At 41.3% G+C, this 17,371-nt stretch overlaps 1 protein-coding gene across 3 annotated transcripts in view; it reads left to right on the plus strand.

Annotated features, from left to right (window-relative positions):
- Positions 1 to 17,371, plus strand: part of LOC308092936 (myomegalin-like) — a 71,197-nt gene that overhangs the window by 5,072 nt on the left and 48,754 nt on the right. For all 3 annotated transcript variants that reach the window (XM_080439092.1, XM_080439093.1, XM_080439094.1), the window contains exons 2-6: positions 6,032 to 6,108; positions 10,258 to 10,381; positions 10,773 to 10,930; positions 11,499 to 11,655; positions 13,029 to 13,082. In XM_080439092.1, the coding sequence (XP_080295218.1) occupies positions 6,032 to 6,108; positions 10,258 to 10,381; positions 10,773 to 10,930; positions 11,499 to 11,655; positions 13,029 to 13,082 (570 nt within the window). The remainder of the gene's footprint in view (positions 1 to 6,031; positions 6,109 to 10,257; positions 10,382 to 10,772; positions 10,931 to 11,498; positions 11,656 to 13,028; positions 13,083 to 17,371) is intronic.

Below are 17,371 nucleotides of genomic sequence, written 5' to 3' on the forward strand. Positions count from 1 at the left end.
TGTTCGAAATTAGTCGAGATTGCAGATCGGCCATTTTCAAAAAAGTTTGTCAAATTTTATAAAACCTGAGTACTTTTACTTTGGTAATGTAAGTAGCCTATACTGTATATGTCAATACTTTTGTACTTTTACTCAAGCAACATTTTTAATAGGCCTTCTACTTGTAACAGAGTATTTCTACATTGTGGTATTGCTACATTAGGTATTGCTACTTCTCCTTCCACCACACATACATACATATGTACATACGCATGTATGTTTTGAGGTGCGTGCGGGGTGGATGTTCTTGGCACCACTCATGGCTCATGTCCAACCCTGTCATATTAGCCCCCTCTCCTGCCTCTCATTGCTGGTCAGGTTAAAAGAGGAGCTGTTGCTGTGGGCACAGAAGCCACCAGGGCCAAAATAGCAGGTGCACTGGGATGGCTTTGCTATATAGAGAGCTGCTTTGGAAACGGGAAAACATCCAAGTGGTCGCTCATGCTCTCACCATAGATGTTGCTCTAAAGTGCAACGTACATTATTCATCATTAGGGTATTTATTATTACGCATCGGTCTGTGTCGAAGACGTGATCCGGTCATATGGCGACATATGACGGATATAGCATATTGTGCAAGTTATAAGCCTGATTTATACATGCCCGCCGGTGGCGTGCAACTATGTATAAATTAACCCATTAAGACCTGAGACGATTTCAGCATGCAACTCGGTGCCGCGCTATGAGCTTGTATATCTGCTATATATCTGCTATTTTTGAATAGCCAAAGACATCTAAAGTGACACAGATGCGTTCTAGGTATCAATGGGTTAAGCCTTTTAGATTCATTACTTCTTCATCACTTACTGTGTGCCGTGTGTTGTGCACCTCTTTTTCAGAGAAAACCAAGGCCTGATTATACGTTAAAATAAGGCATTGTCACAATGTTTCTGCATTTCTATAGCACCTATATCCAAAGCACTTTACATTCATTCACCCGTTCACAATCTTGACGGCATGAGGCAACAATCTGCTCGTCGGGAGCAGTCATAGGGGAATCAGTGTCTTGCTCGAGGACACTTCGACACAATGCCAGGCAGAGCCGCGGGGATCAAACCGGGGCGGTATAACCCTCCAGTCCCATACCTCTTGAGCCACTGTCTGCCGCCCCACGTGTTTGTAGAGAAGCCCTTGGCAACGTGCTCCGTCTGGAAAATGTACAGTATGCAATGTAATGCAATGCAATGATAATGATAGGGCACACGGACTGTGTGCAGCGCTGCACGTGCAGCCCAGCCTGCCCAGGTCACTGTGAGTGCCAAGAACAGACAGTGCTGCTTGGCCAGTGTTGATTCTGAACAGCACATTTTGATTTAGTTTTAGTCTTTTGAATAAAATGTCATTTTGTTTTAGTCATATTTTTGTCATCTGAAATGTTTTACTTTTAGTCTAGTTTTAGTCGATTAAATTATGATAAGACTTTAGTCGACTAAATCTACAGTTGATTTTGTCGGCAAAAATGTATTTTGGCGGGCTTTGATGGCGTCGTAATGCCTGATTTTACACTTGGTTGCATGCTGAAAATAGATGAACTACAAGCTCACAACGCGTCGCGCTGCGCGTTGTGAGCTTGTAGATCTGCTATTTTCAGAGCGCAACACCTGAGCGCAACCAAACAAAATGACTTGTCTTTTAGTTCTACTGGATCTCTTCTCCACTAGAGTCCCTCACTAACATTTTAGTCTAGTTCTTATTTGTTGACGAAATTGTCAATATATTCAGTCATAGTTTTAGTCATCATAGCCTAGTTTTTATATAGTTTTTAATTCGTTTTCGTCAGTGAAAAAAGGTAGTCGACGAACATTTTTCGTCACAGTTTTAGTCGACGAAATGAACACCGCTGCTGGCTGGCTGGCTGACTGAATGGTTTTCCACCTATTGAAAATTGCCGATCTACTGGTGATACACCGATTCTCTCAGATCTTCAGATCTGATTAGCAAAAACCTGGTTCTTTGCTGTTTAGAGTAGACTTGATCAAAACCAATCCAAAAATCAGATTGGAACTGACAGAACATCCAATGTCCAGGTGTCATGTCAACGACCCCCAAAACTATATGTATTTGGCCGCGGACCCCCATCTCAAAATATATTTTTTTCCAGGGACCCCCCAGAAGCAAAGATTTGAGGTTCAAATCTTCGCTTTAAAAATATATATATTCAAAGGTTTGCACAAATTTTCAAGATTTTTCAAAAATAGCCAGGCAAAAATAGCAGATCTACAAGCTCATGCGCTATGAGCATGTATATCTGCCATTTTTGAATAGCCAAAGTATAAAAGGTTAAAGTGGTAAAAATTACTGTGATTCTTTATTAACACTATTTAGCTGGGGACCCCCTGGCTGGAACACCCCAAAGGACCCCTCGGGGTCCCCGGACCCCACTTTGAGAACCAATGCTATAAAGAATGACAGCCATTGGCTGAGGGACTGATGACAATTCACTGTGAGACAAGCAACAGTAATAAAGGTGATAAAACCAGTGAAGCCATGCTATCTGTTCAACAGACAGATGGACGGATAAACTGTCCTCTCTCTGGACTTTAAGGTCAGTCTGGAAAGAATGATCCCCATCATTCTCACCGTTCTTAATCCCTGTGTCCCCTCATCCAATATAAAAGCCTTTAATGGGCCCCAACAGGCCCCCTGGGGGCCCCCCTGTGCACTGCCCCATGCCAGGCTAAAGTGGCAGTGGTGGAAAGACGTAGTCTGACGTTTTCCTTCAGTAAAAGTAGAAATAATATAAATATTAGTCCTGTATTCAGAATTGTATTTGAGTAAAAGTACAAAAGTGTTGGCATCAGAATATACCTAAAGTATGAAAAGTAAAGGTACTCATTATGCATTATGTTTTTTTTGGTAAATAGCAGATCTACAGAAACGTGTCATGATGCAACACGTTGTGAGCTAGGTTCTGCTGTTTTCGAATGCACGAAGTATATAAGCTTAATTGGTTCATGTATGTTTTGTAATTATCTAAATCTGCAAAGTAACGTGAAACTAAAACTGTCTCATTTTTATTTCTTATTGCCTAATTGTAGTGGAGTGAAAAGTACAATATTTGCCTCTGAGATGTAGTGGAGTTGAAGTAAAGTAAAAAAGTACTTCAAAACTGTACTTGAGTACAGTACTTGGGTACATCTGCTTAGTTACTTCCCAGCACTGCAGCTAGGCCAGTGGGAGAGCAGGTATAGATAGTGTAAACAAAGTGTGGAGTTTAGCCTTTGGCCCTGAGGATGAGCTGCATTCCCCAGCTCTAAATATACTCCGCCATGACAGTACACAGAAATGTACCCTACTGGTGATACACAACACCCAGCCTGACACACAGCACACACTGTGTGACTCAGTGGTTCAGCGCTGTTTCCTCACAGCAAGAAGTCATGAACACAGTGTGCGATTTCCGTGAAAATGTGCCCACATATTCCCACTAGGCCGAGGAAGAAATGCTACCCTTATCACATTGGCCTGTTATAGCGCCACCAGCAGGTCTAATTTAGCAAAACATTTTTTTTTAAACAAAATGCCTCAAATCATGTATGCAGCGTCCGATTGCCGTGAAAGGCCTTAGAAGAAATGGGACCCTTTTCACATTGGCCTATTATAGCGCCACCAGGAGGCCACAATAACCTACTTGACTTGGCGGAGACCTGTGCTCCGAGGAGCACTTTTTCTAGTTAGGATCTCTTTTAGCCGATGGCTACTCTTCCAAGAGTAGAGGGAAAAGTGGTGGAAAGTACTTATTACTCAAATACACTGAGTGAGTGAGTGAGTGAGTGAGTGAGTGAATGAGTGCTTTTATCAGTGTTTTAAACATTTTAAACATTGTGTTATATATATATACAAGTGTTTTCTTTTTAACAGGAAAAGACAAGTTTTTAAGTTTCTTTAAATACTATATTCTCAAGCAGACTGAGTTAAGACTGAGTCAATATGACACATATCTGTTAACACATTTCTTTATTCTATTTTAACTGCACATACATTTCCTAATATCGATCGTTTCATTTCACACTTGTTTTCGCAATGTAAAAGTAGGTTTCAATCAATTTGGTTTGAATTGCATTGGTGAGTGAGTGAGTGAGTGAGTGAATGAGTGAGTGAGTGAGTGAGTGAGTGAGTACCATATGACACCCTGTTATTTGCAAGTGATAATGAATGAATGAGGAGCAAATGATAGATGGATAAAACAGGTGTATTGTAAAGGCAAAAGGGAATAGAAACCAGAGATTGAGACATGGATACTGCAGGCAGGTGCAGGTGCAGTGCCTGTCAGGTGCAGCTCTCTTGGTGGGGGGGGTGAGAATTTAGTGCATGCACCGTGGCATTAGAGTGACCCGCTTTCACATGCACGGATTGCGTGTCCAGCTACTTTTTGGACCCTCGTTTAGTATATTCTCAGACATCAGGACTCAGGAGCTTGTCTCTGTGTGTGCGTGTGTGTATATGAGTGTACAATTAAATATTTGTTTAATTTTAAATATTAACTCTTTCACTGCCAAGAGTATTTTCATAAAGTACTCCCCCAGTGCCAGCAATTTGCGTTTTTTTTTTTTTTTTTTTTTTTAATTTTTCATTCAAATAAATTATCTGATTGGGTTTTTAAACCCATAATACAGTTCTACCAGTAGAGAGCAACAAATCGACACATTGATGACCTCGCTGGCTCACTCGCCCCCTCCCAAACAGGCTCACGTCACATCCGGTCATAACCGGATGTTGACATTTTCGACAATCGTTGATCGGGCTAAATTACGATGTGATACACGACTACGATGACTGATCGTCACCCAGACCAAAGAGAGTAGACGTGGACCTCTCCGTTCGTTTTTTATACCGTGTGAAAAACCGTGACTTTCCCTATTCTGGCCAAAAATGACCGCGGGAAAAAAATGAGAACCGGAAACGGAATCTGCGTCATGAAACCGGAACCCAATGAGTCTGAAGGAGTCAGGAAGCGAAAGTGATCATGAAAAATAAACAGAATAGCGCGACCACAGTCAAAAGTAAAAACTCGGGATTTCTCGTGCTGGCAGGGAGGGTACTCGGGGAAAAACTCGGGGTATCTCGGGGCGTGGCACTGAGAGAGTTAAAATGAACTAATTCGCATGAAATGGTAATTGTAGAGCCATAAAACTTTTTTTGTGGGCACTACTTGCACAACAAATATGACCCCCAACTGGCCAATTAATTAATAATAATAATAATAATAATAATAATAATAATAATAACTTCTATGTTATAATATCAGTAATATCATGTATGTTTGAGATTTTTTGCATGAGTCAATACCAGTTTATGACCTGACACAACAGATGTGAATGAATTAGAAGAAGGGTGATAATTTAGTGGGTGCAGCATGTCGCTAGCGTGACACATTTTTGTCAGACTGTAGACTTATAAAACATCAATCTCCTCGGCACAAAGATGTAGAACTGGTTTCTATATGGGTCACCCTGTTTTTTGAAGATTATTTATAGGAATGTCATGTATATACTTAAGCAGTGGTTCTCAAAGTGGCGTCTGGGTACTCCCAGGGGTCCTTGAGGGGGTTCAAGTTCAGTTAAATGGTTGATAGTTAGGAACCAATTGGACCCATTTGTACACTCTCAGAGCTATGGGGGCTTGTTGGCCATTGCATTAATTCTCCTAGAAATAAAAAAAGTTGATGAGTGATAACCACTGTATAAGTATACTTAAAAGATTAACATGAAGGAGGGGGCAGAGAAAAGGAATCATAGGCAACATTGATTTGATTGACCAACTGATTGAGTGAGTGAGTGAGTGAGTGAGTGAGTAGGTGAGTGAGTGCGTGAGTGCGTGAGTGAGTGAGTAGGTGAGTGAGTGCGTGAGTGAGTGAGTGAGTGAGTGAGTGAGTGAGTGAGTGAGTGAGTGATTGATTGATTGATTGATTGATTCATTAATTTTAATGGATACATTTTGAATGATGGATCGATTGATGATTGGTAGTAATATTCTGCTTTTTGTGTTTCAGAACATCGAGCTGAAGGTGGAAGTAGAGAGCTTGAAGCAGGAGCTCCAAGAGAAACAGCAGCATCTGGACAAAGCCCTGTAAGTTCTACATAATACAACAATGTTGTTTATTTCTTTGGGATTTTGGCATCTTGAATGAACGTGAAGATTCTTCATTCATGATTTAGAGAGAACCGATTCCTGTCCAAATGGCATCAGAACACCACAGGAAGATCAATTTCTGGCTAAAAGCAGAACTCAGCCTACTGTGAATCCTGTTCCATACAGTCAGTCAGCCATGCCTGTACAGTAAAATAGTTACAGTGTTCCTCTTGCCCTTATTGACAAGCCCTTTACGATCAGCCATACAGCATGATCCAATTATCCAAATGTTTTCCAGAGGCATATAGTCTATTATGATTAATACATGACGCACTGTGCTGGCATGCAGGAACACTATTTGTCCACGTGATTTAGTCAGGTTTAAACAGCCAAGCACACTATTTGTCCTGCTTTGATGGCCCATACAAACGGCATAACAAGCCTCTGATTGCCTAAGTCCTCTATATCCCAGACTGCTAGAACATCTTGTGGCAGGTGTGTGGGTGGTTGTGCGTGAGCCAAAGCTGGCGAGGACTTACTGTGCCCCTCGTCGGAGATCAGTGGCAATTCTCCTCAGATTCTCCTCTCTCTCTCTCTCTCTCGCGTGCCACGATAGCGGCGGTGGTAACACCTCATCTCTCAATTAGATTGTGTTTCATACAGCAGCAGCAGGTGGAGATGGCAGGCAGGCAGACAGGCACGCACGCACACACACACACACACACACACACACACACACACACACACACACACACACACACACACACACACACACACACACACACACAAACACACACAAACACACAAAAACACACACACGCACACACACGCACACACACGCACACGCACACACGCAAAGGCACATACCTGTGAATGCAACAGCTTATTGACATGAAGCAGACAGGATTCACACTAATGGGAACATGCGTGCAGCAGATATCTTCTTACCGTTCACTGTATCTGTGGAGGAACATACTGTATAGTGCACAGACATACAGTAGATTAAGCATGGATGCACGCCACACACACACACTCACACGCACGTGCGCGCGCACACACACACACACACACCACACACCACACACCACACACCACACACACACAGTACAGCATTTCACTCCGCTGAGCAGAGCCAAAAGGACACTGCTGATATGCTGATATGTTAGCAGGCCTACATGAGCAGGGAAAGGCAATACCTCCAACTTCTAACCCTGGGACCGCTCTGCCCCATGATCTGAAAGTGACCTTTGACTGATTGACCGTCACAGCACACATCATATGACAGTGGTTCTCAAACCTTTTCCATGTCAAGGACCCCAAAATGTATAGCAGTTTGTAGGGGTGTGCCGATACACTAATTTCGTGAAACGATACAATACTATATTGGGCTCACGACATCGATACGATACGATATATGGCACTTTTTTATTATGAAAATATATATGCAAACAAATATTTCTGTTTTGCATTATTCAGACATGTAAACTTGTAGCTTTTCAGCTACAATAGCCGTTTTGAATCCAAATAGGGCAATAGTGTGACACCTGACCCGAAAGAAAAAAAACATGTTGTCACCCTTTTCACCTCGGGCTGTTTTTTTTTTCCAAAACGTTTTTTTTCTTCTTCCAAAACGATACATATCGTCACGAAAACGTATCGCGATATATCGCGGGACGATATATCGGCACACCCATAGCAGTTTGGCCAAGGACCCCTCCTAAAATACATTATTTTGTGCCAAGGACCCCCCCAAGCCCCATACAATATTTGGTGCTGTCCGATTTGGTGCAGATCGATCCAGATTGGCTGTTTTCAAATTGAATGCTATTTTCAAATAGCTGATGTTTAAGACAAGTGGTTAAACTGTCTCGGACCCAACTTTTAGAACCACTGTCTTGATGATAATGTGAATATACAGTAAAACAAGATCCTCATTGTATCCCTATCTTGTGACATTATCACTTATATAGGAAGAGAACGTGTTCACATTACAACATTCCCTATTGATCTGATCAATATTTACCAGTAAACAGAGACTGTGCAAGTACCTTTTGTGCTAAACCAATAAGCACTGCTTTGGAAATCCGGTTTTGAAACCAGAGGATAAGAAGGATATTATGGTCAGTGGCGGAACGTAACTAAGTAATTTACTCAAGTACTGTGCTGAAGTTAAACTTTTGACATCGTTTTATTTTACTTGAGTATTTCCACTTTAATTTTTTACTCTTTATACTTCTACTCCACTACATCTCAGAGGCAAATATACTTTGTCCTCCACTACATGTATTTGACCATTTTAATGTACTAGTGATTTACAAAACATACATTAACAGATACATTGTATTGTGTTATTATAGGTTAAGCTACCAAGCGGCACAAAACGTCAGTAAAATCAGCCCCACCTTTACCAGCTATACTGCACCATTAAAGTGCTGATTCATTAATGCATTACTAATTACAATCCAATACTATGATTGTGAAATGACCCAGTAGTACTTAACTTATTCTGCCACAGATTACTGTAAAGTGCCACATGCCTGCTTGTATGAGATCCTCAGGATGATTGAAATATTTGTCACAATTATTCACTCATCTTTTACATAAGCCGAAGAAGGAATTGATAATTGCTTTGCTCTAAACATAGACATCTTAGATATACATCATAGAATGGAAGGAGCCTTGACCTTGGCCACAAGTGAGACATTCCACATTCCTTGGCGTCACCTCTAGGCCACCGGTCAGCTGGATGATGAGGACACACAGACAGCTAGCCGGTAGCATTAACTCAGTCTGCTTTCAAAATAAATCCCAGTTATTTGAGCTGCCACCGACCGTGCCATGTAGCAGAACAGAAGTTAAAAATGTAACGCAGAGAGGGTTTGAACGCGGACTGGTCGGCGGCAGAGTGGCGCTCGTGTGTACCATTCTGGGAGCGTACATTCTGGGCTAAGATGTTTTTGGAACTGAGCAAGTGATGCAAACAGATGCTCATTGTAGGAGTGGTGTGTTTAGAAGGGTGAGAGAATAGCTCATGTTAAGCTTAACCACTTTAAACCCTCCAGACGTAAACTGTCTGGACCGGAGTTGGCTCTGTACCACCTCCAACCACTGCAGATGTACTAGTTATATTCTATTAACATACTCTATTGTACAGATTGGTTCAAACAAATTGTAATTCATTCAAATAAGTTCTGTATTGCAGCTTTAATTTATACTTAATTTATATCACACAGCAGCGACAGGAACTGATCTTCAAGGAGTATTAAATTAGGCTTTTTTTTAGACTCTAGTAATGGGAGATAAAGGTATTCGTATTTTATGCATTTGTGAAATTTGAAGCCTGTTCTCGAAAAAGAAAAATAATAAAAAACTAGGTCCCAGCCGTCCCACACAAAAGATTGACTACATGTGTGTATATATGCCAGTAAGGTTGTTGCTGAAACCTCTGAATGAACCCAATAAAAAGCTACACTGAGGGCGTGTCTGTTGAGCTATAAGTGTGTGGTGTTGTGTGTCCGATGAACACTATAGGCAGCAGGCCGGTGACATCACTGCCATTAGTCACGTCCCCAACACATTTGACCACCACTTCGCTCATTATAGAACATGTCATAAAATGTGTGAGCATGCATGTGTGAATGTGTGTGTGTGTGTGTGTGTATGTACACTTGATCACGTGCAAACTGATTTTTAAGACGCTAATGTGCGCTAAAGTGATGCTTGATATTCTTCGGTTAAAATAAGTGTTAAATGGTTTAATAGTAATCATTATTATATAGGCTATATCATTATAGAGTAGTGTTTGTTCAGTAACAGGGGTTCTCCCTGTCTCTCCAGCTCTTTAGTAAACGGAAAATACATTTTCAGGTCAGGATACCAATTTGACACTGTAAGTGATGAATAAAAATTGAGAAAAAAAGGAGTATAGCAATGATCACTATCTGAATATAGAGCTATAACCTTTTAACAAAAAATACAGTCTTTTTTTAACCTCTTTTGAGATTTGGTGTAGACTAACATTTTTTTTAAAATGCCACGAACAGTTGCAACTCAGGTCCGTTTTGCTAAGTATAAGAGGATTTAAGACTTTGGTTAAGCCCAAATTTGACAACGATGACTTATCAATCAATGGTTTCTTCCTGACAGCACGACAGCAGAGAGCCTGACCAATCACAATGAGTTGGAGCTGCAGAGGCGCTGTGAGGAGAGACAGCAGGAGATCGACCACATGCAGGAGGTCCTCGAGAACAAGATACAGCTCCTGCAGGAGGTGGGTGGACCCGCTCTACTCTATGTCTCTCTCTCAGGGATACCCGGGACCCCCCCCAAAAAAAAAAACATTATTAACCACGAGTTAACCATGTAAACCCTATTTAAGAAATAGTGAAAATCGCAGATCTACAAGCAAGTTAGCTGTTTTCACAATTTTTTAAAACAATCTGGACAATTTTTAAATTTCAATAAAGCAATGCATATTATAATTTTTTAAGCAAGTACTCCAGTACTTTAATTCAAGTACAAATTTGACTGAGCGACTTTCAGTTGTACTTGAGTCATATATACTGTAGGAGTATCTATGCTTTGACTCAAGTACTGAGGCTGTTGAGAAACTTTGTCCACCACTGACAGTCAAAATGTGTGTGTTCCCATTTGTGTTGCAGGAGGCCCAGCTAGCGAGGTGTGATGCTGAACGGATGGCCTCCCTGGCTGGATCACACTCCCATGCCTCCCTGCTCTCTCTTGACACGCCCATGGAAGACATCCCCGAGGACGAGAAATCCCTCGCTGCCCTCCCTCCACCCACCACCAACAAAGACAGGTACAACAACGTTAGAATAATGAACAAACATTGTAGAAAGACTGCCACAATCTGTGACTGGTGTAGCTCAGTGGTTTTCAATGTGGGGATCAGGAACTACCAGGGGTCCTTGACAGGTCTCTTAGAGGTCTCCAGACAAAAGACTTAGTAGTTTAACTTAACTGTAATTCACTTCACTTGAAACGATTACAAATCAAAACTATGTAAGAACGACTATTCAAAAAAATATGTTTCCATACCACCACTATAACTAAATCAATGATAATAATAATAATTATGTGCAATTATGCAGTTAATATTAACAAAACAAATAACCACTTAAACCCTCTGGGGTCCCCCAGGGCTCTATACTAGTTCTGCTCCTTTGTTTTTGCAAATCTCTTCCCCGAAAATAGCCGATCTACACGCAAGCTCACAAAGCTTGCATCGGCAATTTTCCAGTGTACTGTTCGCCCCCAGAATAGGGACCCTAGGGTTCGTGTTTAAGCTAACCTGTACTTGTCAGTTGACATCCCTGTGACCTCAACCCTGACCTCTGTGCCTGACTGTCATGTGTTTTTATTTGTAGGCTGATTGAGGAGCTGACCACAGAGCTTTGCTCCAAGGACGCTCTGATCACAGAACTGAGTGGAGAGAAGAACTGTCTCACCCAGAGAGTGGGCGAGCTGGAGGGGCAGCTGGACGACCTGTCTTCATCTCTACTGCAGAAGGACAAAGATGTGGAGGTAGGCTGGCCGTCGGTACACGCAGTCAAATGTCCACAAAACTTGATGTCACAAACCATCGGTCCAATTAGTGAAACCTGTTTTGTGCATGCTGCCAGTGCCAGTAGGTCAAATTAGTTTAGAAGTTTGTTAACAGTATTGGGGAGCTTCCATGCGGTACGTAGTGACGCAATGAGTGTCAGAGAGAGAGAGAGAGAGAGAGAGAGAGAGAGAGAGAGAGAGAGAGAGAGAGAGAGAGAGAGAGAGAGAGAGAGAGAGAGAGAGAGAGAGAGAGAGAGAGAGAGAGAGAGAGAGAGAGAGAGAGAGAGAGAGAGAGAGAGAGAGAGAGAGAGAGAGAGAGAGAGAATGTGACATTCCACAGCTCTGTTTCAAGGGCTATTCATGTAGGGCACTGGGACGAGAAGTACCTGCTGGAACACATGCGCGCACTTACTGTGTGCATGCCACGAACACGCATAAATCCATGAATTCACACATGAACTCAAATACACAGTACAATCCTCTGTGTTAATATATCCCTTGGTAACTCTGACAGTGTACAAATGTGACAGTGTACATTTGTATTAAAACATTGCAGATATGCAAGCTCATAGGCATGAGCCTGTAGATCTGCAATTTTTTGAAAAATCATGAAAATGTGTGCAAATCTTTGAAAGCAAACATTTTAACTCAAATCTTTGCTTCTGGGGGTCCCTGGAACTAAATATTGTGAGATGGGGGTCCACGGCCAAGTACATATTATTTTGGGGAGGTCCTTGACATGAAAAAAGTTTGAGAACCACTATATTATAACAACATACGTTTTTTCAAAAGACTGTTAGGATTTAGAAGACATTTTGTAGAATCCCCAGAAGCAAAGATTTGATTTACGAAAATATATATATATATTCAAAGACTTGCACACATTTTCACGATTTAAAAAACAAAAAGCAGATCTACAATCTCGTAGTGCGTCACTCAGTGCCGCGCTATGATCTTGTATATCTGCTATTTTTGATTAGCCAAAGAAATCTTCAGATTCCACCTCAGCCCGCAGCACTTGACCTTGCCTTGACGACCATACAGTCTTATGCAAAGGTTAAAATGTAATTTAGATAGCATGTTATTCAGACAAATGCTAGGTTCATTTGTTTATCTGGCATCCTATAGTCTCTATAGTTTGTACTATGTACAGATTATACTTTTTTGATATTATATTGTTTAGGCTGATGCTATTGGTTCTTGGTTTACCTATGATCGTAGTTTACCGAGGCACTACACTGTCTCTATACATTTGATGTATGTGTTTATCTTGCTTCCTGTAAGTCGCTCTGGATAAAGAGCATCTACTAAATGCCTAAATTGTAAATTGTTACCTGGTTGTGTGTTCACAGTTCTACCAGGAGGAGCTGGGTCGAGAGAGACTACGCATTGAACAGGAGATGCAGGTAGGGATCATTTTCGATATTATTATTATTAGTAGTAGCATTATTATTAGTAGTATTAGTATTAGTACTCTAGTATTAGTATTCTGCCCCTCAAAGATATGGATGTCGCATTTCATGAAATTTTTCATGAGAAAAGTGAATGGAAAATGTATTCATTTTGTAATGAAATTATGAAGATGTTATTACAGAGTTTGACCAGTGAGGGTCAGTGTTGTGTCACTGCAATGAGAGCATCAGCATGTTGTTTTGTGCAGAACAGTATATGACTCCCTACTATGGAGAGGCAACACATGGCATGTTCTGGAAAGCACCATGTAGAGAGGACTGCTGAAAATATGGGTCACCTTTTACATTAAAGGGCCATCAATACTGTCATTTCTGTCTAATTACACCTCATGAAAATATGTGGTGAATTATTAGTTGTTGTTGCACAAACGATAAATGCACACCAGACAATTTCTCTTACCAAAAGCTAAATCAATAATTAATTATTCTATAATCTGACCAGTAAATAGCAGTGGGTGAGTGAGTTACTGGGCTTAAACCTTTCATCACAAATGTCATATTTTGTCATTTTGTGAGTTTACAGTAACAGAATGGCTGTACTCACGTCCATGGAATCATTCAAACCAGTGGCCTATATAAAGAGAAACTGAGTTATTACAGTCTCATATACAAATTATAGGGTGGCACTTTATGAGTCTTCTCTCACTAACGATCCGCACCTGGCACAACATTACACAATGCTATTGTGTTTAAACACTTAATCCCTATACGAAAATAGATTAACTATTAAGCTCACACCATGTTGCACAGTACAGTATCGCAGTACATTGTGTGCTTGTTTTGGAAAATGTTTGAAAACATTTTCACCTATAATGACATATATTGTCCGAAATAGCGATGCCAGGTTGAAAGTGATTCACATCGTTCCACTTTTCCAGATGGAACATGTACACGTCACCAGAGAAAATGTACCGTATAGGCTACAGTATGCACACTGAGCCAACTAAAGTGCCCAAGCATCATTATTTATTCCCTGGTTGCTAGCTAGATTGATTCCCCACAGGGGAGAATTTTCTCTTCAGTTAAATGGAACAAATGGAGCTGGCCCATTAGTCTGACACCAGTGACTTCAACCAGGATTTTTGGTGAATCATTGCACTTCACTGGTTTGACTAATCAATAGTCATTACCACCATATTTAGCTTGATCAATGTGTCTGTCTGTTTAGCCTCAGTCCATCCATCTGGCTCTGAACAGCCCTGCACGGGTCTTGGCATTTGGCTGTGGCCTCAACGCCTCACTGATTTTGTTTCAGGGATATTTGTCGCCGAATGTTGTTGCTGAATGTTGTTGTCGAGTTGAGGTTCGAAATTTGAGTTTTCATTTTAACTTGCAAATCAGCTCAGTCTGAGCTGGGATGCAAAATGCCTTTGCCAGGGAGGCCCCGTGCTCAGATTTGTGTGTGTGTGTGTGTGTGTGTGTGTGTGTGTGTGTGTGTGTGTGTGTGTGTGTGTGTGTGTGTGTGTGTGTGTGTGTGTGTGTGTGTGTGTGTGTGTGTGTGTGTGTGTGTGTGTGTGTGTGTGTGTGTGTGTGTGTGTGTGTGTGTGTGTGTGTGTGTGTGTGTGTGTGTGTGTGCAGTATAAATGTGTGCATGACACTGCTCATTGCTAACGCTCAGCTGAGCTACAGAAAGAAACACGTGACTGAAAGTGTTAATGTGTAACACCTATTTGTTCTATAACATATACCTTATGTAGGCTGTAGTTTTGACTGCCATTGTATTTTAATGTGTTTTTAATAATCATAATGATTGGACTAAATTCGTTTTTTTCCTGATAAAATCTGACAAATTTAGCATTTTACTATGCAACTATGCTCAGAAATGAATGGTACATATCGTGCTAATTTGTAGGAATCGTGCATGTGTGGCATGCATGTGTGTGTGTACGTGCGTGCGTGCGTGTGTGTGTGTGTGCGCGTGGCATACGTTCTCACGGTGGTTACAGCTTCCACTGCGTGCAGCCACTTGTGTTGGGTTAGCATGTTAGAGGGTCTGGTTTCAGCTGGCTGGTCGATGGGTTGAGATGACCTTTGGATGCTCAGAGACCCTGATATTGGATATCAAGTTCTGTTGTCTCAGACAGACACCCGCTAGGAGAGCTCTTAATTGGTTCCCCAGACACCACAGGCATTACTGTTAAGATACATCTTAAGTCTGGAGAGAGAGGGAGATGGGGGAGGGAGACATGCTGACAAATTATGAAATCTGATGACCGGAGGGATGCCCAATGTTGCTATTTTTATCTGAAAAACATCAATGGACTGTCAACCCAATGTTGCTATTTTTATCTGAAAAAAATCAATGAACTGTCAACTGCTGATTTGTACTCATGTTTGTATTCTGGTACAACACAATATGTCAGGTGATATACTATTTTGTCCTTTTTTTCTTTTTTACTATACTTCATATGGCGAATAGCGAAAATACCTGATCTATAAGTTCGTAATGTGTCACGCAGTTGTTTTCTTTTGAGAATTCTTTATGAAAATGTGTGAAAATTGTGGTTTTGTTTACATTTTTGAACATTTTCACGTATAATGACATGCCCAAGATAGGGACATCAGGTTAACAGGGGCAACATATCACACGTCAAATGCAGCTCACTTCTACTAATCAAAGTCCACTTTTTCAAATGGTTCAAACATCACAGCACATCGACGCACATCGATCCTCATGAGGATGCTATTTCTGAGATCAAATTATGCCGGTGATTTAGCAGACATGCTAAGCCAACACGCTCTGGGTGCAAGGGGTCAGGCTCATTAAAGATGCTTTCCGTGAAGACAGCGGCTCCGCCTGGGGTGTTTTGTGGTCACATTATCTCAGTCACGGTGTGAGAACATGACCATCTGTGTGTATGCACTCAGACATATACAATCTGTGTTTACCAGGGAGACCAACTTAAACCAGTAAAAATGCATGAAAGTATGTATGCATGATAGGGGAGGTCTGTGTTTGACTCATACACTCAAATCACTGATACAGCTCACCTCACAGTCCCATGCTGATGCATAATAAAAACCATTATTGCAGTTAAATTAACACTGTAGATTTGACCGTACGTATACAACAAAACCACTAAATTACTGTAAATTCAAATAGCAGTACTCAAAAAGAATATGACACAAACGTGAGCTCAGATGCACATTTCTCTTTATTCGTGGATTAATAAAGTATCTCATCTCATATCGTGTCAAAAATGGCTTCCATCTGCGATACCCCGCATCCAGCAACAGTTTTAGGCCTAAGCGATTGCCATTCCATCAGTATACAGTAAACTCCTACAGCTCATAGGGGGTACAAATGGAACCAAATGGATCCTATAGGGTTAAGTTAAATTACTGTAACATGCATGATTTTTAGAGTGTAGCTGTCCTATCTCCTTGCATTGCCAGTGGGGGCATGGCATGCATGTGTTACCTTGGTAACCAGTTTTATTGCCCCGTTATGCTGATCTGTGGAGGAGGCAGAAAGCTGGACCCTCCCTCTATTTCCTCCATCCCCTGTGGATCATGTGGCCTCTTTGTCTGATAACGCACCAATAGCTACGTAATCTCTCAGATGCAGCCGGGCACCTGTACCATCTTATTATACAGACAATAGAATAGAGAATAGAATAGGATAGGAATCGATTTGTCCTACTTCTGTGTAAGAAAATGTTGCATAGCAACAGAGAGTATTAGCAGCACTTCGTATTTTAACCTCTTAAAGACTGTAAACCTCATTGACCGGCATCCCCCAGGGCTCTACACTAGGTCCGCTCCCTTTTTCCCAGTCTGCACCAAATCTCTTTGCTGAAAATTGTTGATCTACAAGGTCAAAAAAAATTTGCGAGTCTCGCAACACGTTGTTAGCTTGGAGATCGGCTATTTTCGTGGAACGTTCGCCCCCAGAATAGGGACAATATAGGGTTTATGTTATTCAATGCGTAATAGCATGATAAATTATGATTGAATTATGATTATTGCATTGCATCATTATTGCATAAATATCACTTCACAAGCTTTTATTTTGGCATTGTGGATGGATTTATCTTTGGCATTTTAATGTTTTATTTCAGATAGGTCAATGTAGAGAAATGGGAAACCAAGGATAGAGAAAGAGTGGGGAGGCGTGAAACCAGATAGGGGTCGGATTCGAACCCGGATCCTCGCTCTGACTAGCAGCATATGGTCTGTGAATTAACTGGCTGAGTCACCAGGCAACCCTGGCACTGTAGAGA

The sequence above is a fragment of the Gymnoscopelus braueri genome (genome assembly GCF_963280865.1).
Source record: "Gymnoscopelus braueri genome assembly, chromosome: 10".
In the NCBI taxonomy this organism is placed as follows: domain Eukaryota; kingdom Metazoa; phylum Chordata; class Actinopteri; order Myctophiformes; family Myctophidae; genus Gymnoscopelus; species Gymnoscopelus braueri.